The 23,613-nt window shown below is 44.0% G+C and overlaps 1 protein-coding gene across 1 annotated transcript in view; it reads right to left on the bottom strand.

Annotated features, from left to right (window-relative positions):
• The window catches only part of SDC2 (syndecan 2), a 99,509-nt gene extending 76,968 nt beyond the window's left edge, over positions 1 to 22,541 (bottom strand). Inside the window, exon 1 of the mRNA XM_066578367.1 lies at positions 22,191 to 22,541. Within this exon, the coding sequence (XP_066434464.1) occupies positions 22,191 to 22,250 (60 nt within the window). The 5' untranslated portion in view covers positions 22,251 to 22,541. The remainder of the gene's footprint in view (positions 1 to 22,190) is intronic.
• Positions 22,542 to 23,613: the final 1,072 nt, after the last annotated feature.

Here is a 23,613-nt window from a genome sequence, read left to right as displayed (position 1 = left end):
CGCTGTACATGCCACAGCTAGGTCCCGGCGCTGCACCTACATGCCACAGCTAGGTCCCGGGGTGTTAGACTTTAAAAGACACATTTAAAAGGGGTGTTGTGGGAAAAACATACTACTGATGACCTATCCCAAGGACAGGTCATCAATAGTTGATTGGCTAGCTTTCGTCACTCAGGACCCCGACCGATCAGAGTTGCAGTTACAGAGGTCACAGCGGAAGCATCGCTCATCTCTGCGCTTGTATCTGCAAGTGCAGCTCTCATTAAAATCAATGGGAGCTGTGTCTTCAGTTACAAGCGCCAGCCACTACGCAGGGGTTGGAGAAGACTTCCGCTGCTTCCCCTCCGACTCCTCTGTAATTGCGGCGCTGATCAGTCGGGGTCCTGAGTGATGGAACCCAGCCGATCAACTACTGATGACTCATCCTTAGCACAGGTCATCAATGGTATTTTTTCCCCAGAAAACCCCTTTGAGCGAAAGGCGAACTGGCTTGCTTTCCTATAATTTTATTATATGCACACAATTACATATGTGCATCTCCGAAAACTGCTGTAATATTCAGAACTGTACTCCGAATGCAGGCAAGGGCTCTGTACAATTCTAGGAATATAGACAAGCCTCTTGTATCAAAGCCCTAGCCTGCCCAAATACTAAGACCGACCCAGATGAATGCTGTTTGATTATCATGTCTGTATAAAACCATAGTTACGATAAGCGAACAAATTAGTCGCTTAGTCACTGGCAGCACTTACAATAAACGATTAGCGTTTGGTTTTGCACGAGCCAGCAATAATCTGAATAATCATGGCTCAGTGTAAGACGGCCCTTAGGCTGGCATTAGAAACCCTGCTGTGGGCACTGACAAGGACCAGGCTGGGCACCACTTTACTTTCACCACTTTCAGGTAGCGGGAAGTCTGGAATTTTAACTTTATACTTTTTACATTCAGACAGAAAAATCCAGCAGCTCATAAATGCAACGGATTTAACATAAAAATATTCTGCAAGACCCTTCAGGGAAAATAAATAATCTTCACGCACATGGCGAAACAAGATTTTTGATCTTTCGCAGTAAGGGGTGCACGTGCCTTACATCTTTAACTGTTCACACAAGGTTCATGTCCTCCATTGAAACACTGGGGTGTATGGTAAATGGTAGCCATACAATGGTATCTGTCACCCACAGGGTCCCATTGTAGAAGAAACGCACATTTAAGCTGTACTTTATGGATATTTGTATACGGAACACAGTCTACTATTCCATCACATACTGTATTTCACCTTTAACATCCACGTAACGCAATGTACACGCTTAACGTTTATGGCAGCAGCTTGGCTGGCAGACACGCTAAACAGACATCACAGCTTCAGTAGGACTGTAGGTGTTCTGAGGGCGAGGGGGGGGGGGGGGGGGAAGGGACGATTAGGGTTTTACGGTACTAAAGTAATCTTTTGATACCCCACTTCACCAATAGTGGGAGGATGGACCAGCTGATAGGCAGGGGGTCGTGAGTGGTGCACTCCTGCTCATTAGCTAATATTGGCCTAGATATAAAAAAAAATAAAAATAAAAAAAATAAAAACACAAACAAATTTATACAAACTATACTCACAAAATCAATGAGGGGAAAAAAAAAAAAGAAAAGATCTGGTTTTAATTCAGTTTCTCTGCTCCAAAAACAGAGCAGAAAAACGTAATCGTGACTGCAGCCCCAATGCAGGTGTGGATTGAGCCTTAGCCAAAACATGACTATTTTAATAGGTATAGGGAAATAGAATTGCTGCCATACACCTTTGGAAGCCATTACTCCCCAGGGGATGGTGGGGAAATACTGGGCATGTTGAAATATAGTAATTATTCTGAAAAGAGATAGAGAATGGCCCAAAAGAAGAGTCACCATTCCTGCATAACATGTGTATCCAATAAGAGTAACTGGCGCACTGGATAGGCCAGGCAGGACAAATTTAAAAAGGACTTTGTCTCCATCTTTATCCTTTGAGAGCCACAGGCAAGCGGATTGCAGTGATATATGTCTGTATTATATGTATCTGAAGTACCCAGACAAAATCCAAAGGAATCAATTGGAAACATGTTAAAAAAAAAACCCTGGGTTCTTGCAGAATTTCTCTAGGTGCATTGCCTACCCAACCATAGAGATTAGTCTGATAGACCAATTATAGGTGGATAAAAAAAAACCAAAAAGTTATTTATACTGGTATCTCTATTCGACATTTACCCACTCGCACTTCTATCATACTTGTTAAAGCATATTTATATTTATCAAATCACTATAGGAAAACTGAGGAAAGCTACATCCAAGATGTGGCACCCCTATTTTTATGTACATTGTCAATGTCACTATAGCATTCATAGTCATTAAAAGGGGTTGTCCGTTATAACTTTTTTAATTGGTGCTCTCCATGAGAAAAGAGAACATCCTATTATCACCTCCTCCGGCTCCCCGCGGCTCATATCATGCCTGCGACACTGTATTTTAAAGATGCAGTCAAACCGTGTACAAAACATCAGACTGCCGCAGCCAATAACAGACCTGTGAGCTGGAATGTGGAGATCTGATTGGATGTTATGCCTTGTAAATAGGCTGAGTACAAGCGGTCAACACAGACCCAGCATGAAGAAGAGGTGCGGGTAAGGGTTGCCACCCAGCCAGTAAATTTACTCTAGAGGCCAGTGCCTGGTAATCGCCTCCAGCCAGGCAGCAAGCACTGTAACTAAAGAGTCAAGTTCCGGTTGGGATGTCACTGTAGCACTCAGAAAAGATAGTCACTCCTTCCCCAGTGTTTGCACTGTATTGGCAAGAACGCGGATGCTGGGGGGAGAGAGAGTGAGGAGCTTCTCTGGATTGCAGCAGCACTGCATCTCGACTGCTGCTTGAATTGAGTTATAGTGCTGGTAACAGGGTTGCTGCTTGCCTGGAGAATCAGAGGTTGTTAGAGCACAAAGAGGGGGCACTATTACTACTGGGGCCACTGCAAGGAATTAGAAAAAAATATAGCTCAAACTGCTTCTTTAATACTAATTACTCCATATACAGGCAAACAATTACATATCACTTATGTGAACACATATTGGGGACAGTAACAGCTGAAGTACGTACAGTAACTTTTTTGTAACAAGAAAGTATCACATGTCTGACAGATGTCAATATCACAGAGGTCAGGAAGAGACACCTGTTCAAACCCTGGATAATGCATTTGCAATGTGACACGACGGGGTTTAGTCATTGCCGGTAACAGAATCTATGTGATCGATTATGCTGGTCATAATATTACACCAACTTCGGCAATGAAGATTTGTTTCCGCAGCCTAAACAGTCCTACGTATAGGATATTATTAGCTCTGCGCAACAGAAAGCTGAAGTGTATAAATAGGCAATAAGGCGGCAGACCAAGACGACAATGTGCGCCTCTGGCAGTGATACATTAAGCAATATCCTTTCACAATGGAGTCAGCGGCCCATCACACCTGGGAACGGGCGAGCGGTGGTCATTTATAAGTCCGACACACGGGTAATCCACCACCTCAATAAATCTCTGCACAAAATTTCATCTCTAGTCCAGGAAAACCCACGGCCAGACGCGCGGCACCGGACTTTATTGCTTTGTAAGACGGCAGAGCACTCAAGACTTGTAAGCGATAAATATAGAGGTGGATGGTGCGTGAGGGAAATCTGGAGAGACATCAAGCTCCAATGTCAGCATCTCAAGATTCCTTACAAAAACTATATGATTTCTATGTTCTGGGACGGCCGCTGGACAGACAGCAGGATTGTGTAGAATTAGTTACTCTCAGATATCAGTTCTTTGCAAATACGGTCACAAGTTAGAGGAATTGGTGTGGATTTTCTGCAGCGAAAAAGCCATATCAAAAACTAAAAAAAAAAAAGTCACAGGAAAGGTCATCCGTAGTTTAGTGGTGGACAACCCCTTTAAGCTGTCCATAGGCTCCTCTGGCGACCGTTATTTTACTGGACACCCCCTTACACACGCACCCTCGACCAAGTTCCAATGTGTTCTGAATGTGGAGAGGGGAGAAAACTGCTGCTGGAGTAACCCATCTACCCCAGCACAAAAGGACTGGGGAGTTTAAATCTTCACTTCCCATACAGCTGATCCTTATCCCAGATATCCGCCCTTGGGGGAGAATCGGGACGCCACCATAAACACCAGATAGCTGTCAAGTCTGGCCCATCTATATCTAAAATGAGTATGGCTAGCATTACGGATTTGTCCCTGCATTAAGATACTTTTACAGGGAACAATTCATTCATTCAGTTCATTGTACCAGTGAATGAGAATGACTGAATGATCGTGTATAAACCGAATGATTAGCAAATGAACAAAAAGATACATTTTTATGCTTACCAAAAAAAGAAAAAAAAAATAAGCAAACTAATTATCGTTGGCCGTGTTTACACTGAACGATTATTTCGGCTTGTTTAAACAGTTTTTGGAACAATCATTACGTGTAATAAGGCCTTTACATGGATATCTATGCACCTGAGTTGCTTTATGCAATACTACATATGCCCTGTAGTGGGCACTATAGGAGATATCTGTAGTGAACTGCAATTCCCCCATCCCCTCCGTCCCCACCTAATGGGAACCCATCACTAGGTTCGTGTTGCCCAAGCCACAGACAGCATGATCCCAAGACACGCATGTACATTGCATCCATGTATGTATTCTGAAATGCTGTGGAGCTTCACTAGATAGAAGTCTCATCCCAAACAGCGCTCAGAGTCATGGTGGGCAGAGCCATGCCAGCTACTCCTTGCCTGCATCATCTAGAGTGACAGCTCTCTTCTGGTTTGTTGGTAAAAAGAAAGCCCGGCATGCCCCGCTTCGCGACTCGTTCAGGATCAAACGTCAAAATAGGTTTATTCCAAAATGCGGCAGAGTTCCAAAACATCACATACATGAGCGCGGTGTACATGCCTGTCCCATTTTTGGGCAGCATGAACCTGGTGACAGATTCCCTTTAATCAGCAGTTTGTTGCATATCTTGGTAATTAGGGTTGTCCATGAACAAGAGAGGCTTCACCAGTCCAGATGATTACAGGAAAACCTCCCGGTAGCCATTGGAGTGCACAAGGTTTCTACGCACACAGATACAGATTAAAAAGCAATTTAAGAATTTGATTTAAAATATGCAAAATCCACCTGTATACAGATAAAATCCTATATAAACGTGGCAATCAGGAATTTATGGCATATGAACATAGGAATTACCCTTTAAAGAGAAATGGGCAAGTTTTTCATATTTGTCCCAGGTAGAGAGTTGTCCATTCGGATTAGCCAATCACATGATAAATATTGGTATTCCTTTACTGTGAACAATCACACTTAGTAGATCTTGTAGATATGATACCTTTTAATGGCTAACAAAAATACATGATGTTACAGCAAGCTTTCCAACCTACTTAGGCTGCAGGTCCATGGTCCCGATTCCGCCGGTGATACATCAACGGCGAAACACACTGTCTAAAGCGTTCCATAGAGTTGCTATGAAAAGCGCAGCCGCGGAGTCCACGAGCGGAGAATCCTAGCTCGTGGAATTCAAATTGCAGCATGCTGCGATTTGCTAGCGGCGATCTGCAGAGGGATATCGCTACGCCCCTGGACAGGCAGCCTTAGGGTTCTATTCAAGTATAATGGAACAAATCTACAGATATATTTCTATTAAAACATCTACACACGATCACATGGGAGGGTACAGGCATGGGGAACATAATTTGCACTCGATTAATACCAGCGACAGGATGAGAGGGCACAGACATTGTGATTAACAGCACTTAGGCCCCCTGCACACTGCAGAGCCAGTTTCCGCATTTGGAATCCAGCTTTGCCAGCAGCAGCATCATCCTCCTGTACCTGTCATTTCTTTTTCTTCGGTACTGCGGATGTTCCATGTGGATTTCGCGGAGAGGAAAAAAAAAAAAAAAAAGCATGCTGCAATTTATTTTCCGCTTGCAAAAACCGCAATTGGTTTCTACAAGTGTGCAGGAAAAAATCAATGTCCCATTGCATGCTATGGGCACCATTTACTGTAGATCTGCGGTGTGGATGCCAGCCGTGGATTCGGCAGCAAATATCTGTCCGTGGGCAGGAGCCCTTAGATACATATCAGGGAGGGATGAGCAAAACAGTAAATATAAATATTGGCATTAGTCATGCGATTGGCAAAAAACCTGCTTATCACAAGCCTGGTGGGAGTTCTAAAGGCACAATTACCAAATTGATAAAAAGTTTAGAAAGGACAAAAAAAAAAATTAGATAAAACACTTTTATACTTGTGAATGATGTGTGTCAATTAGAATGAGTGACAACCAGAATAGCCAATCTGCGTTATGGTGCAATACCACTTGGTAAATTGGCTACTCAGGAATCAGGGAAAGCAACCTGACAATCCATCTATCTCAGCCAACGAGACTCGAGGTCAAGTGCAATATAAAACTTCTCCCAGCTTTTCACTCTTCCGCCTGCGTACTTCTTGGCAGCCCATTTGGAGAACAGTCTTGAATACTCAGGACATGTTGAGGTGATGGTTCTAATAAGGATGATACTTTCATTGACTCCACAAGATGCCACATCTGCTGCGACAACATGAGGACCAGCCGGCCTCTACTGTGACAAATACATCACCATGGCCAGTTCTGTAAACAAGGTCATGGTGGTCCAAAACATCTTGTGAATCCATCAACTAGTGCAAGGTTATAAGAAGGAAAATGCAACTACATAGGCCGATAGAGGGCTATATCCAAATGTACATAAAGCGATTAGTGTATTGTTCCCTATATGTGGTATCACACGACATGCAGATCCCATGTCACGTGTAGGCGGGGCACCATTACACAACACGCCATTCATACATCACTAGCAACATGTCATCCCCTGCTCCTATAAAACAAGGTTTTCCCAGCCATTGGTTACGGGGCTGCAGGCTTTGACATGCCGGTTTACATAACTCCTACAACTCCAAATATGGCCGCCTTCACATTCTGCAGCATTTAGTGTGTGAACTGTGTCACTCCCAGAGGCTTTATTCTTTGTACGTTACCATCAAAACCTCGACACTGACTCATAAGGTGAAACCATCAATGTCTAGTCTTCACCATGCCATAGTACGGCGTATGCCAACTGCAGGGTAAGAAAGGACCAAATAAGAAGGGTGGCTCATGACCCAACATGGGGGTCCGATAGTCAGATAGCCTGTAGTATGCAAGCCGGGCCTCTCTGAGCACAGGAGCAATTGCCATCCTTCCTGGAGGCCGTTGACCATGACTGATCCATTTCTAGAGTTTCTTCTGATTCATTACGGTATGTTCACATGGTGCAATCGAAGACAAACTTGGCACGGAAAAAGAAATTTTACAGTTGGTCTTCTGCAGGTTCTACATATCAATGTATATAGACACTGCAGCCCACGTCTCAGTAGGAGATCCGTCAGTGTGGCTATATAAAGCGATTTGTAGAAGCTGCAGAAAAACTCTGCAAGATGTTTAATGACCAATTAAAGCATATAGCAAAAATAAAAAAACCACACACTCCCCCTCCATAGCTTTTAAGAGCAACTGTGCTGCTGTGGATTACTTACCCAACAGCTACAATATGCTGTTGGATACCCGTTGCTGCTCAAGTCTCTCCACCGTCCCATTGACCAGCGCTCCACTCAGTCTCCTCCGCACTGCGAGTGGTGCAGTAACCCCACAATGGAGAGGATGGAGGACAAAAGGTCTGTCATTCTCAAGATAAGTGTCGAGACTCCCCCCACCGATCAGCAAGCTATCCCCTTTCCTGTGGATAGAGAATTACTGATTTCATAAGGCTTGACGGGTAATTGTGGTACAATGCCTTTAAGTATGTTTTACGCTAAATCTTGATTTAAACCATAGGTCACATTCTGGCGACAGTCGCTGTACACTTCCATCTGTAGTATGTATTAATGGTGACTCTGCCTTGTGAATGGTCCCGATTCTGAAAATAGCAGGGTTATATTTAGAGAATTAACTGCAGTGAGGGATCATGAATGTGACCCAAGTGAAAGTCAGACATGACAGGGCACACATGGAATAAAGGCAATGTTACGCTTCACCTTACAGCCCGCCTGCTCTGGGTGCCTGTGCGGCATATCTGGATCCCCTGATGAAAGCGGCGGCACAGTTTATTTTTTGTGCCTTAATTAACATGTCCAAGAGGGAATTATATTTTCTGTGCGACTCAGCTTGAGGCGACAGAACAGAAAGCAGGGATATGCTTAAAGTCACAATGTGACAGGCACGGAGACCTGAGCTGCAGCAGCAGGTGGGGCGCTCGCTCATTGATTCACGGTAAATCCCTGAATAGATCTCCTCTCGCCAGAGAAACTCCAACACAAAGTACTGATCAGATGGCAATATCCGATAGCTTATCCGGAGATTATATGCCGTGGGCATTGCTGCGCTTCTTTCATTAACGGGGATTTTCCGTTTTATGGTCATAAAGTTGAATCACTTTCTGCAAACGTGTAATTTATTTTGTGAGTTTAATTCTTCAAGCTGTTTGCTGTCAGTGAATGGACACATTCTTGTTTATATCCTGTGGCTTGGGGTACTTACACGGAATGACTTTTGGGTCTTTAAGCCTTCCCCAAGAGGTTCCCAGCACTCATTGAATGGAGGTGGAGCGCACTGGCTGCCCGCCTCCATTCAGAGTCAACAGGCAGTCATTCACCAACTGCCTGTTCACATGCACTGACAGTCGCTTTGATTGCAGCTTGCCTAAAAACTAAAGTGACTGACAAGTGAGCAATTCTTGCTCACTTGCCTTGTTGGATCCAGGGTTCACTCGGGCTGACAGTCGCCCCCGATTGCTCTTTTGAGGAATTAGGCTGCCTGTCCACGGGCGTTGCAGTATCCTGTGGTGTATCTCCGCCACCTTGGAGCAGGACCTGGCAGACAGGCTCACCACGGAGAATCACAGCAAATTGCAGCATGCTGCGATTTGCCAGCCGCGAGCGGAGAATCACTACGATTCTCCGCTTGTGGACAGGGGGCAGCGCTTTCCATAGCAACGCTACAGAAAGCGTGCATTGCGTTCCCCACGGCCGGATTATCGCAGCGGGACATGCAATGCAATAACGCTCATAGACAGGCAGCCCTACTCTGGCAACTGTCATGTCACCTGTGCAAAAAGTGTTCACATGCTGCTAATTTGCTGTACATTGTAGCAGATTTGCAGCAAATCAGTGACATGAACTCACCCTTAAATGAACCCTCCCAATATTTTTTTTTTTTTTTTTAAACACACATTTCATATATTTTATTACCCCTTTTAAAAGGGCTCGCTCACTTCACACAATTGCAATTGCTTCCATTCTCCAGCCATGATGCCCGCCAACAGTGACATGTGACAGCTACAGCCAATCACTGGCTCGCTCAATATCCTGCTCTCAGGATGCCAATGCTGCTGTAGCATGAAACAGAGCAACATATGTTCAGCTACACACCTATTGAGAAGAATAAATATATATATATATATATATATATATATATATATATATAGTTTGGTTTTGTGGTTGGCTCCAGAGGGTTCACATACTTTAAAGGTTGTTCTGTGTAGTACTTGAGCTTATGAAGTTGATTTCTATGTAACAGTCCACATGTAGACCTTGAATCAAAAACAGGCAAGAGATAATGTCTATAAAACAAATATACCAGGTTATGGCCAACTGGACAGCCAGAAAGATACAACTTAGATCATGAGTCCACTTCTAGAAGCGTAATCAACCATAATTACATGGCAGCTCAAAATTGAGAAAAAAAAGGGGGAAACCCATCTAACAAAAAGAGAAAATTCGTAATTTCCAAGGAAACAGTAAAGCACGTTTGACATTCCACTTCTGACATCTCCCATTCTCAGAGCGTTAGATATTCCTACTCACAACCACACGGAAACAATAGAAGGGAACATTCCCAGTGACACGTCAGGCATGGAGAGAGTAAGAAAATAGCTCCCACTTACAGGCCAGACATATGTCGGCCACATGTACGATCCGGATCCCTCAGACTGGGAGCTACGCAGTCGGCGTCATGCACAGTCGTACTGCGGTCTGCACCGTTCCATAGGAACTTCTATAGCACGTTGCAAGTTCTACCCTAGAAACACAAAGCGACTGTTCCAGGGGGAAACTCATGTACGATCTCAAGGGGAATGCTGCATTTTTTGTATGGACTACAGTAAAAAAGAAATAATCATACCCATTAAAATACATTAAAGGGGTTATCCAGTTGTAAACTACTAATCCGCTAGCCTTAGAGTCGGCCATCAATGGTAGCTCAGTGGGGATCCAATGTATGGGAGCTCTGTTGATCAGCTGCTTACCAAAAGCCATTGTTGATTTCTGCAGGAAGCAAACAGCTCCGTTCTCACTGCAGTGGCCAGACTTGGGAGCTACATTCATTTCAATTGGAACTTTGCCTGTAATACCAAACAATGTGAATGGAGCAATTAGTTCACTGCAGGAGCACACAGGCCCAGCAGACAGCTGACTGTCAAGGTGCTTTGGAGGGAGAACCCTACATATATCCTATTGATGCCCGAGCCTGAGGATAGCACATTAGTGTATAATTGGACAACCCTTTAAATACAGTATTCAATGAAGCCTTCCTCCAAAAGAGACAAACGCTCTATGGGCATACATCTGTAAGAACATTTCACATGAACCGCCTGTGAATAATTGAGGCCTTGTTCAGACGCTGTACTGCAAGTAGTGCCCAAGAATCACGGGTGCAGCTCGCATTGGATAGTGCACCTTGCATATGCAGGGAATTCTTACACAAGGCCCATCAGTCCCCGTGAAAATTCATCCATACGAATAGCCTTATGGGCTGTAATGGTCTGTGTGCTGTTCGTGAAATACACAGAAATCACAAGTACTCAGAATAAAGCCTCGGATGCGAGGAGGATGACTTGGAACTAGAAAGGTGTACTTAATGGTAAAAATCACATCTATTGGAACCTGCAAGCACAAGGACTATAAACACTGAATTATAGAAGGTATCCTATAGCTTACTGCGAGATGAAGAAAAAAAAACCATCATGTTGGTGATAAATGAAAAGCCGTGAGCAACATATCAACTTCATAGCGAATGCTGTTAACAAATGCATCTCCGTAAAGAAGCAGCGGGGGTGAGATAAATCGTGATCCAGCATAACAAAGTATACTGCTAGTAATCGGCTCGGTATATCGGGTCCACCACAATGACTCAAAAAAAAAAAAAAATGTTTCTGATAACCACTTTAGTATCAAATGTGTAACTGATCAAGTCTGACAAATGTTTAACAAGCAAATCCGCACCAATGAGATCGGTGTTCATCTACCTTCCCTTTACACAGACTATGGCAGGCAAACGATCATTCAGCCCACAGAGCATCAACAGTTTATCCCTCATACATCTGATTGGACAAGTGAATGTTCGTTCGCTCCTAAGAAAGTTTTTTAACCCAATCATTGGGCTCTATAGGATGACCCTCCAGTCCTAGACAAAAAAAAAATAAAAAAATTAAAAATATGTCCACGTCGCTTCTAAGTCCCGGGTAGACTAATGTGTGCCAACACAGTGTACGAGACACCACAGGGTGTTCTGATTGACCAGTGCTGCTCACATGGACAGCACTGACCTATCAAAGCAGGGCGGCCATCTTTGTCCAGGATCGGAGGGTTACTTTAATAAGAAATGGAAGACCCAAAGCCGGGAGCTAACAGCTAAACAATCAAATAATCAACAGGGTAACAGCAGATATAATTAATCCCCCCCAAGCGACAAAGAACAGTAGAAGCTAGAACTCCGCATACAGGTGAGGATGGCAATGGAGGCACAGCGTGAATACCAACAGTGATTATCCCATCAGCAAACATAAAACAGACAGGACTGTGCTGATGTAATATTTATACCGCAGTGCCCGCCGCTGCAATTTTTTGTGTTTATATGTAATAAAACTTTAATTAGTGACATTCCGCCTTTTGGTGGAAATAAACATTTATTTACTTACTGCCAATGTCAAATTACAATTTTCATTTCCAACCCAATAAAACATTTATAAATAGGCAGATTGCATAAAATCCCCTCTCGCCCCATCAGTGATTGCTTCATTCCCGTTTTCTGCTTCTCATTAGCAGCTTTCTGATAAAGTTCAGTTTCCAACCAGGTGTCAGCAGCAAGAGCTGGTTAAAGGGGTATTCTGCTTATGAAGCGAATTGACAAAAAGTCCATGTTTCCGCACAGCCATTTATGGGTATGAATTGCACAGCCGTTAGTTTATCATCCTGTCCGCCATTTCTCATGTTTTCCTGAATTGCTGTTTTCCAATATGGCTGGCGTATCCCTGCTGATATGCAGGAATGCTTCATACTTCCTTCGTGCAAGGCCCTACTAAAGCTCTGCCCGGTTATTGGCCAGAAATCTGGTCATGAGAGCTGAATGGAAGGGGAAGATGGGAAGAGGGGAAGGGGGGATTCCTGGCTGTTCTTACTGAGCATGCCCGACCTGTAGGGCTAGAATGCCTACAGGATGTTTTCAGGGCAACCTAAGAGTAAAACACTCCTGAAGTGCCAGAAGGTAATGGCTTGTAAAGCTACAGACACGTTCCCATTGGGTGGAAAGGCTGCAGATTTTAAGACATCTTGTCCACATGGTGAGGAAAAACTTGGCAGCAGAAAAGACACGCAGTACGGATTTAAAAATTGGTGCATCTTTTACACCCAGGCAAAAAATACCCTTAAATGTGTCAAGTTTAAACATCAGGTCAATCTCCATACAGAAAAACAATAAATACTTGCTGCATTTCCAGTGCAAGTGTTCATAACCTTAGTATTAAGATGTGCGAATTACAGTCCACCGGATTTAATGTAGGTCACGCTCAATACCATGTACCCTTCCTTTTCTACACAGTACAAAGTGTAGATAGCAGGAGGAGAAATGATTTTGGCACCTTGATACAAAGGGCATTACCTGTAGGTAAAGGTAAAGTCCCCTGGTGCAAGCACCAAGTCATGACCGACTCCTAGGGCGACACCATTACTGTGTCAAAGTCAGGTGCGATTCTTAACACGTGAAATAGAAGATTAAAACTCCCCCAAAAATAAACAAAGTCTAGGGTAAGGCTGCTACTCTACTTTTGATTGCCTACAAGTTGTGGTAAAATAGTGGCATAATGCATCCAGCGCTGGCTGTGATTGGCAGAGCCAGCTGACACTCAGCAGCGCTCAGCCAATCAGAGTAATCTTTTGTTGGAGGCGGGGATTTCAATTCCCGTCACTAGCAAAAGATCCCCTGTTGTCTTGACAAGTGCCAGGAGCTCTGGAGAACAGCAGCAGGGACCAGACAGCGGGGGGCTAGCCAAGTATTTTTTTCCCCAGCATTCTTGGCTGCATTTTCAGCTGTGCTGAAAACGCAGCAAAAACGGTGTCAAAAGTGCATGCCAGCGCTGCTGAAACCGCAGTAAACCCACCGTCGAAGAACGCTGCGTTTCTGCAAATGCCTGTGTGAGGGAGGCCTAAAGAACCCCATTCTATGTTGGTGTAGAAACCTTCTTTCCTCTAGATGTAGAGGACACCCCTTTGTTCCAGTCCTTCATGCAAATAGATGACGGGAGAGATATCAGTAATGACCCCGGCTCACCCACAAAGTTTCCCCAGTGAGCTCACTTTTCTCTTTTTCATGTCTTATGGAACACCAAAAAGTAGTCTTTCTGTATGCATATCTAAATGTTCTCACAAGGGTCAAAAGCCTTTGGCAGTTTGACAACCACTTTTGAAAAAGGGGTATTTCCACCTCGGCAATCCTATTTCAATGTGGTCGAAATCACCAAAAAAAAAAATATATCACTCATCCATAAGAGTTTTATCTTCAAAATGCTCCGTTCTCCAGATATTGCAGCTATTGATTCCTCTGCCTTCTGGTTGGTTACTGCCCGTTGCCAGGAAAACAGACCACCTCTTCCATGGAATGAGATAGAGCACAATAGTAGCTGGTGTCCAGGCTGAAAAACTAGTGTGCATGCACTCTCGAGATCCTGGCCGCAGATTTAGTGAAAGTAGTGCGCAAGCACAGACCTCCTCTGCCATTTCTTTCCATAGAGGAGGTGGTCCTTTTCCCTGGCAACAAGCAGTAAAACAACCAGAGGGCAGGCAAATCAACATTTGCAATATCTGGAGAACGGAGTATTTTAGAAATAGACATTTTATTAGAGGCTGCATTGTTTTGCCATTTTGAACACATTGAAATACGCGTCCGAGATGGGAGCACCTCTCTTTAAGTAAAACAGATTCCCCCAATGACAAGCTCATCATGGACAACCATATAATGGTCGGACACAGTCCTCTACAACTCTATGCAGTTGTTCTCTATTAATGATGACAACTTGCAGAAAGTCAACGCTTGAGTTTGAGAATGCGTATAGTCGTATGCTTCTCTTTTCATAAACTTGATGAAAACACTAATGTACACAATTCGACTTCTCAGAGGGGCGCTTTGTCCATCAAGAATGCATTTAAAGGCGGGAAGTTTGTAGGATTGCCCAATGGAGAAAATCTCACTCATCGCATTTGTTCATCTTAGAAAATTATTTTAGGATGCGCTAAAATAAAACAAACTGCGCTTAGAGAGAAAACTTTAAAAGACAAGAACGCCAGATTTATTAAAGATGCTGAAGTGCCCAAGTATAAAAAAAATTATTAGTCAAAGAAATTCAGGTAGCGGCTTTTTGTGGGTCAATGATTTAACTATAGTGTTTTTGCCAAAAACTGAAGGAGAGTGGGTCAATCTTTCCTAAGGATGAGAGGTTGGAAAAGGTTGGCAAGTTAGGATATACTTTTATATAAAACTTCCCTTGTTGGTTGCAAAGAATACAAGCAATCACATTTGAAGAAATTCCTACACAGAGTGCTCAATCATTTGCACAAGTGAGCGATGAGAGTTTGCTTGTGCAGTTTATACAGGCAGATTTATTTTTCATACAAATTGCTGACATTTTGGTTGCTTATCATTCAGTTGTTCACATTGACCGAATGGCCATCGTTTACATAAAGTGAATGACGATTTTTTTTATACCTGCATAAAATGAAAGACCAACGACAAGTGAATGAATTTTCATTCAATTGTTGACCATATTAACACTAAACAATTAAAAAAAAAAAAAAAAGTAAAAGCACCAATCAAATCCATACTTTCCAAAAGAGTCTCACTTGACCTCCAGTTTTGATCAGCATAAAAAAACAGCACCGCCCCAGGCACTTAATGTGCCATTTAAATACTGTCCGAGTGTTCATAGAACCAGAGTAGTAGAGTTGGAAGGCCTCCAGGGTCATCGGGTCCAACCCCCTGATCAACGCAGGATCACTAAAATCATCCCAGACAGATGTTTGTCCATATTTGTTAATGAGCTGGTGATGACATCAGCTCATTCGATCAGGCAAAGAAGAATCGTGTGATTCTCTGTCCTTGTATAAAGGAGGGATGATGGCTCAGTGAATGTGGCAGAGCGGGTCGGAGATCATTCCAGCAACCTGCCTACATTCACAGTAAACAGGCAGTCGTTCATAGATTGATGACTGCCTGTTTACACGGGCCGATTGTCATTTGATTTTTATACATCACTATTTCTCGTTCAGATTCCCACAATGGCGATCTAGTGAGAATCTGAACTAGAATCGTTCAGTGCAAAAAAAACAAAAAATCCTGGTGATAAAAGCCCCCCTATCAGGAGTTTTCTATGCAGCACCACTATGGTTTACCACCTCCCATTAGCCAGGACTTCTCCCGCGTTGCGCATACGGCCAGCGCTCCCCAGCGAGATCCACGGCATCTGGATTACGTGTAGGCCTAGAAGACGAGGCAAGATTGGAAGGCAGCAAAGGACAAAGCGGGACGAGTGAATGACAAGTAATCATAGGGTAAGATCTCTGGGATAAAAGCTGTGTGAACCTGACATGAAAGTAATTGTTAGGTGCAAAGCAATGAATATTTTCACACAGGAGTGTGCTCTTCAGAAAGGTCATTCCACTTAGAAATGAAGAATACTTTGTGCACTTAACAGGTTATTAAAAAAGGGGATGTCAGTTTTCGGCAGTCATTTTAAAGGGGTTGTTCCATTAAAAGTTATTAATGCCGCCCATAAACATTATTTTGTATTTACACTTTCTAAACAAAAATGGGGCAAATTTACTATTCACAATACAACAACAATCATCTGATGCAAGTTGCGCCAGAAAAGTGTCTTACATGCTTAGAACCACTTACTATGTGCTTTTAGATAGACACTTTCTGACTCGTCTGAAAAAGGGGCATGGACTAAATTACAGTCAATTTTGGCAAATCATGCTAAAATTTGGGTGCAATTTTTGGCATAAACTAAGCCAACTAAAAGATGGTCCAACTGTGGGATACACAGTCTAACTGTGCATGTTCGTGACGCCAGATTCCTGGGCACGCACAGTGCCAATTGCAGCCCCTGTAGGTAGAGCGGGTTGTCTGTAATGCATACAATGAGCCTTTAGGCCACACTTCTTTTTGGACAACTCAGAAAAACTGTTTGAAAGGGTCAAAAACAACACAACCACACACACACACACACACACACACACACACACACACACACGTAACAGTTTGGGCGTAATTTGTGTAGAATGCTGTTGCATCTTGACTAGGAAATAAGCTCCAATGTTCTAGACCTGGATGCCATGTTACCCTATAGAGATAATTATTAGGGTGCTGAAAGTTAAAAACGGTTTTCTTGGCAAAAAACATTTCTGCCCTATCCTCAGGATACTTTTTGTCAATAGTACGGAATCCCAGACAATGAGCTGATAGGGATGAGCGTCTTAAGGGATGGTAGTTGAAGTGCCCCAACTAGCTTCACTCCTATGGAATTAAGCAGGAGCTCATGTAGCCATTACACTTCCATGGCAGTCACCAATTTCAATGGGAGTAAAGGCAGCTGGAGCACTTCCACTATCATCCCGTATAACGCACGCCTAGCCTGCTGCATGGACGGCGGGGGTCGGGCAATCAGCTCATCAAAGGGGATCCCAAGTGATTCAACTATTGATGACCTTTCCTCAGGATAGGTCTCTAGTCTTCGCCCGGAGAACCCCTTAGTATCTACAGCATTTGATGCCGCTCTGTATTGCCAGGCTCAGAAGTAACAGTGCCCACATCCGTAACTGCAGAGTATTGGAGGGCAACCACTGTTTAGGTTGCTACTGAGCAGCCAAGTACTGGGCATCGAGGCTAAATTGTCATCTCCATGAGGATTGCTTCATTAACGTAGGCCCAGGCAATTATCGTTACACAACAAACTACACATCATGCAAACTGTCTGAGGCAATGTTGACCGTACAGGACCCGCTATACTAATCTGGCCGGCTGTACGACAATTGAACAGATGTCAAAGCCCTGTATTTAACAAGCTGGAACCACTCGCAATAATGGCCGCTTTGTTCCACACGCAGCAGAAATATTAAAATTGTAAACCAGAAAAACCACAAGACAGAAAGAAAAGAAATCTGCACGAAGAATGAAACAAACTCCAAATAAACTACACGTTTTTATAATTATATCCATCTATTTCAGTCAAATCAAAGAGCGGGCCCATAGCCCAGGCCTTAAAGGGCCGACGCTAAAGTCCAAATGTCCACTAATGTCACTCAATCACCAAAACAGTCTTGGTTGCCTGTAGCAACCAATTACAGTGCAGCTTCCATTTTACCTCAGCAGTATAAAAAACGAAAGCTGTGCTGTGATTGGTTGCTATGGGCAACCAAGACAGTTTTGGTCAAGGAGGCGCAATGTGTGTACACAGAACAAAGCAGCGTCTACAGAGTCATCAAGAACCAACTTACCGGGCAGATGGAGAAGAAAAGGGGAGGCGGGTGAATCTGCAGACTTCAGACAGCCGTATGCGAGTTATGCCAGGGATACTTGGGCACAAGTCGCATATGACAGCACGTGGAAACACGCCTGTGTGCGGTCCGATACTTGTGGGCAGTGGACATTGCATGTACAATTCTGGTCTATGACATGAACCAGAACATGAGATTTTTTTTCCCTTCACACTGACCATCGGTTTGTGCAAAACCTCACACGTATATTATCTCATAGGCCAAAGTGTGTCCGTCTGCAGTCCGTGAAATTCAGTCAGAATAAACACCGTGTGAACGGTCCATTAAATTAAAGGGATGAAGCCTGCTGCGGATCCAGTTGAAGATGCACCAAATGGGGCAGAAAACCTGCTATACATCTGCATAGCTTAGGGTGCGTTCACATGATGTGGAAATGCTGCCGGCAAACCGCGGCCGAAAGGTTTACTATTAAAGTGAATGGGGTTAAGGCAGGCTTCACACGGACGTAAGCGCAATTGCACGTGCCTTAGCGCAATATTTTTTTGTTCTATGAACAAGGCTGTTTTGCGCGTGCATCGGTTCTAATTACTTCCAGAGGTGTTCTCCCCCCCCCCCCCCAGGCAGCGTTTCATGCATCTCCCTGCGTATTTTGCGCTGCCGCCATTGACTTCTATGGGAGACCTTTGTTGCACAAATAGGCCACCTGCACACGGGCGGAAATCCCGCGGCGGTATTTCCCGCGGGATTTCCGCCACTGAAAGTTTGCATAGGAGTGCATTACAATACGCACTCCTATGCAGACGGCCGCGGTTTGGCCGCGCGAAATCTCGCGCGGCAAACAAACCGCGGCATGTCCTATTTTTGTGCGGGGCTCGCACTCACCCGGCCACCGGCTCCGGTCTGCGCATATGCCGGCTGCGCGGCAGCCGGCACATGAGAGAGCCGGGGCCGCCAGGAGTGGGTGAGTACGCGCTCCTCCCTGCAGGCTCTTGGGTTGGGTCCCGCGGCGAGAATTCTCGCTGCCGGATCCAACACGCTCGTCTGCAGGCGGCCATACGCAGAAAATAAATAAATAGAACGTTCTTTTTTTGCATAGCCAAAATACACATGTGAACAAACCCATGGCAATCAAAGGGTTCTATTCACTGCGTATTGCACGCACAAATACGTCCGTGTGAAGCCGCCCAAAAGCAAATCCTGTTCACATGTAGAAGAAAAAAGGGGGAAAAAAAAAAAAATTATCAAATTTTTTGTTGTAACTCTAACCTGCGGTTTTGCTGCGTTTCCGCAACGTGTGAACGCTCCCTTACAGAGGTATTCCCAGAACTGACATTTATCACCCATCAATGTCCGATTGCTGGTGGTCCCACCACCGATCATGAGAATGGGGGGTGCTGAACAGACTTTTTTTTTTAGAGCGGTGATCAATATCACTCCTGGGAAAATCATTAAAACAAAAGTGAATAAAGACAAAATATCAATATAAAACAGGTAAACGGTTATTCTGCCCTCCAGGATCTTTGCTGCACTACACTCACGTGAACGAGAACTCATTTTGCCCTATGAGCTTTTAGTGAGGCTACGAGTAGAGCCGGCCTATCGCCGCGTATCTCACGTAACTTCCTGCTGTTGCTTAGCGACATTGGGTATAAATGCCACGCACACGTTATGTAATTGTGTATAGTGTTTATTACACACCCATACAGAATAGGGCTCCATCGCACGTAATACGCGGTAAAATAGAACATGCTGCCTGTTTATGCGCATCTTATACACAATGTATATACCCAAGTGTGAATGCATCAATCAAATCAGTGAAAGTTATGGATCCGTAAAATGACGCATCTGCTCACAGCATTTTATGGCACGATGCGAAGGTCCGGCACCAGTTAGTTCATCTCTGGATCGCGGTTCAAATCCGACCTATATAGCGACACCTACATTAAATCTGGAATGTTAAGACATTCGATAGTCAAATAGCCCCCACCGTTGTATAGGTTGCCACTATACAATTAACCCCTCGACAGCCATATAGCCCATTGCATACAAGTCCTAATAAGGATACATTCAGGATCCAGTATAAGCCATGTCAGATAGCTATAGTTTTAAAACAAGCATCATGTACAAACAGTTTCATCCTGAGTAATAGTTCGGCGCGTTTCACGAGCGTTCTACGGTCTAGACAGTCTGCACTCCGGGGCAAGACCCCGCAACCACCATTCATGTGTGAGCTGGGATTTTCTCCCCTATAACCCAGGGATTAAAGAAAAAAAATCCAGTAAAATTTGTCCGTTGGAGAATAAATTTTCACAAGTGCCCCGAAGACTTGGATGGCGTTCACTAAAAACAGCGAAAAGATTTCCTCCTGGTAAGAAGCACTAACGATATCCGTCTATTCATATCCAGGGCATCAAACCCGCAGGAAAAACCCACCCAAAGCATAAACAGCAGCAAATGCCGCAGCAGATCCCAAGTTTTCAGAGTGCAACGGTCTGCGGGCTCTGTCAACAAAAGGGGGGTCTGGAGTGGATGAGGCTCCAGCAGGAAGTGGGGGAGGGGTGCTGGATATCATAAACACAGCTGAAGCACTGGGGGGGCTAATTCTTCCAGCCATCAATTAATAAGTTACTGAAACTTTAGCAGTTCTTAAAGTGCCCCCCTCCTCCGCCATCTAACGCCTGTGCACAGAATCCATCATCGACTGATCCGAAAGCTTTACATCCTGATGTCATTCCTGCATTGGGGATGGATTTCTCACTTTACAGGGAGGGATCTCTTCCAGCCCATGAGTTTGGGCGATTTGTGGTCCTGCGAACAATTAACCCAGCGATAAACAACTTTTTACACATGCAATTATCACTTTCAGTGGCGGTTACTGTTCACACTGCGCTAATAAACGTAAAAGCTCCACGTAAACAAGTCTCTACCGCAGCGTTTCAAGTGCCCCTACTAAAAAGTTATGTCCAATGCCCCCCCAATGTATATGGTCATATGCTGTGCTGTCCTTATAGACATGGGGTGAACCCCTAAGGTATATATATGTACTACAGGTTGAAAATTTAGGGTACTTTCATACAAGCGGATGCAGGTTTCAGTTGCGTAAAAACGCGTGTATATGCGACTGTGTACGTTTTCACGCAACATGTATGCGCAAATATACGCATAAGACGTGCTGCCTTTTTAAATGCAACCAGAAATAGACCATGAAAATAGGCAAGTTTGAACTGGGTTCTGTTATGAGTGCGAAAAACCAAAAAACGTGTGTGAATGAGCCCATAGGCTGTAGATAAATAAGACAGGGGGGGGGGGGGGGGGCATTGGTGAGGTCTATAATGTTATTACGGACCATTTGGGTCAGTGGGGGAATAATAGGGGAACCACAGATTCTAAGTAGACGAGTTTACAGCTAATTAGCCTTTAATATTCTCTTTTGGAAAAGTCCGTATTTAGTAGAGGGGACCTGAATTAGTTTAATTATAGCTATTGTTTCTCCGACTGGCGTAGCGTAACCGCTTTCATTTACCATTCAGCTCGGCCGTAGTTTTTTTTTTTTTTTCACACGTAAAAGAACCAATCAATAACAATTGTTGCTTTTACGACTCCGAAACAAAAAATACATAAATACAAAAAAAAAAATTAAAAATTCTCAAAAACAAATCAAACGTAATTAAATCCTAGATAGGTGAACATTACAAATTCTATGCAACCAAGAAAATCCTATTAAATAATCCCTAACCAACACAAGCAACCGAGATTCTGCTACCAAATCCCAAACTGATGCAAGCAACTTAAAAATAAATAAATTAATTAAAAAATAAAAATAAAAAACATAATAATGAAGTTGCTTCTAACATGACCAATTAATACCCTATTAAAAGACATATTGAAAAAGTATCGCCCACTTTTAAACTTTTTTTTCTTCCTTCCCCCATAATCCCAAATTCCACCAAGTACTCAGCACATTAGCACCAGATACCATATTTTTATACGGACGCCTATAGCACCACTTGTAGTTGGTTACATATATATTTGTTGCTCCCCCCCATAAATAAATAAAATGTATCAAATTCCAACAAACTGCACAAGTTCTCCCCACAGAGGAGCAAGAAAACTTGTTGCAGCCCAGCAGCACACAATCCCAGCTGCACACTAGTCCTATGCAGCTGCAACCTTTTAGTGTGGGAAACTACAAATCCCAGCATGCCCTGTCAAGCGCAGGTTGCAACTCAACAAAGTGACTACATAAAAGGTGCAAAAAAAAAAAAAAGTGCAAAAACCTTGAAACTCACCGTCTCCCCAGACACCAGAGCCAGCAAGGCAAAGCTTAGTAGTATCCACATATTCCTCATGATCCCCAGTAAGGCTGTGCGGGTGACACCAGAGAAAGTTGTGCAGCTCTTCCCCTTGTGGCTGTAGGAATCCCCAGCAGCCAGGACAGATGTCCGCCTCCACACTGTATGTCCAGGCTCGGGCGCAGAGAGGTGGCCGCTCTGGTGGTGCGCGGAGCAGTCTGCTGGCTCTCCTCGCACTTCTCCCGGTGAATGAGGCTTGGTCTGTGCGCGCTGCTCTCCCCCTGCAGCCTGTTCCTCCCTCAGTCTCCTCAGTAATATGGAGAGCTGGAGTAGTGCGACTCCTAGTTACAACCCAGGAGAATGTGCTCACTATGTATGGCAGCCAGGAAGTGACCTTCCTCCTCCATGACCCTCCTCCTCCTCCTCCTTCTCCTCTTCTTACTACACTCCACATTTCTTCTCCTTTCCTTCTTGGAATTTCACATTCCAAACAATAATATGAGGTGGAAGAGATGAGGAAGAAGCTGTTATACATGGCTGACATGTGGGTTCGGCAGCACTTTATAGGATTCAGCGCTCAATAAGTAGTCCTTGAAAGTTGGTGTGGTTTAGTAATGCACTATATCTGTTCCGACACGGCGTGGCTGGGTTCGGCGCCATATTCCGACTAGGTTTTCAGCGTCCGTCCGTAATTCTGGACAAGCTAGAAAAATACGAGACTTTGCTTCCAGTATAAAAAGAAACGATGCATCCGTGAATTTTCTAAGGACTCAGGTCACCGACCGTAATTTCACAGCGCATTTGCGTGCGATGAATAACTTTTTACAGAAGCAATTCTCACTTCAGTGGCGGTTACTGTTCACACTGTTCAAAGAAACGGAAAAGCTCCACGTAAACAACTCTCTACAGCGGTGCCCCTACTAAAACAAGTTACGTCCAATGCCCCCCCCCCAAATGTATATGATCATACACTGTGCTGCCCCTATAGACATGGGGTATATGTACCGCAGGTTGAAGATTTAGGATACTTTCATACGAGCATATGCGGGTTTCCGTCGCGTAAGACATACGATGAATAGACTTTCATTGATACATGTAAGAAATAAATCGCAGCATGTGAGGAAGGGACTTTGCCAACTTATTCCACATGATCTATTTATTACCCCCCCTGCAAGCTGGCTTCTCATTTCACCAACCTCAGAAGGATGAGTCAACCTTGAGCTGGCTACCTGAACCAAGCAGGGATTGAACTTGCAACCTTCAGGTCGTGAGCAAGAGTTTAGGACTGCATACTGCTGCCTTAACACTCTGCACCATGCTCTGTTTCTCTGTCTACTACACAACTTGAGCCCTATACATTTTTATGGGCAGTATTTCATACGCAGACCCTCTCTGAAACAGCGGGGAATTAAAAAAAATA

The sequence above is a fragment of the Eleutherodactylus coqui genome, chromosome 9 (assembly GCF_035609145.1).
Source record: "Eleutherodactylus coqui strain aEleCoq1 chromosome 9, aEleCoq1.hap1, whole genome shotgun sequence".
Classification (NCBI taxonomy): Eukaryota; Metazoa; Chordata; class Amphibia; order Anura; family Eleutherodactylidae; genus Eleutherodactylus; species Eleutherodactylus coqui.
Note: the sequence above shows the minus strand (reverse complement) of the source record. Positions and strands in the feature narration are given on the sequence as shown.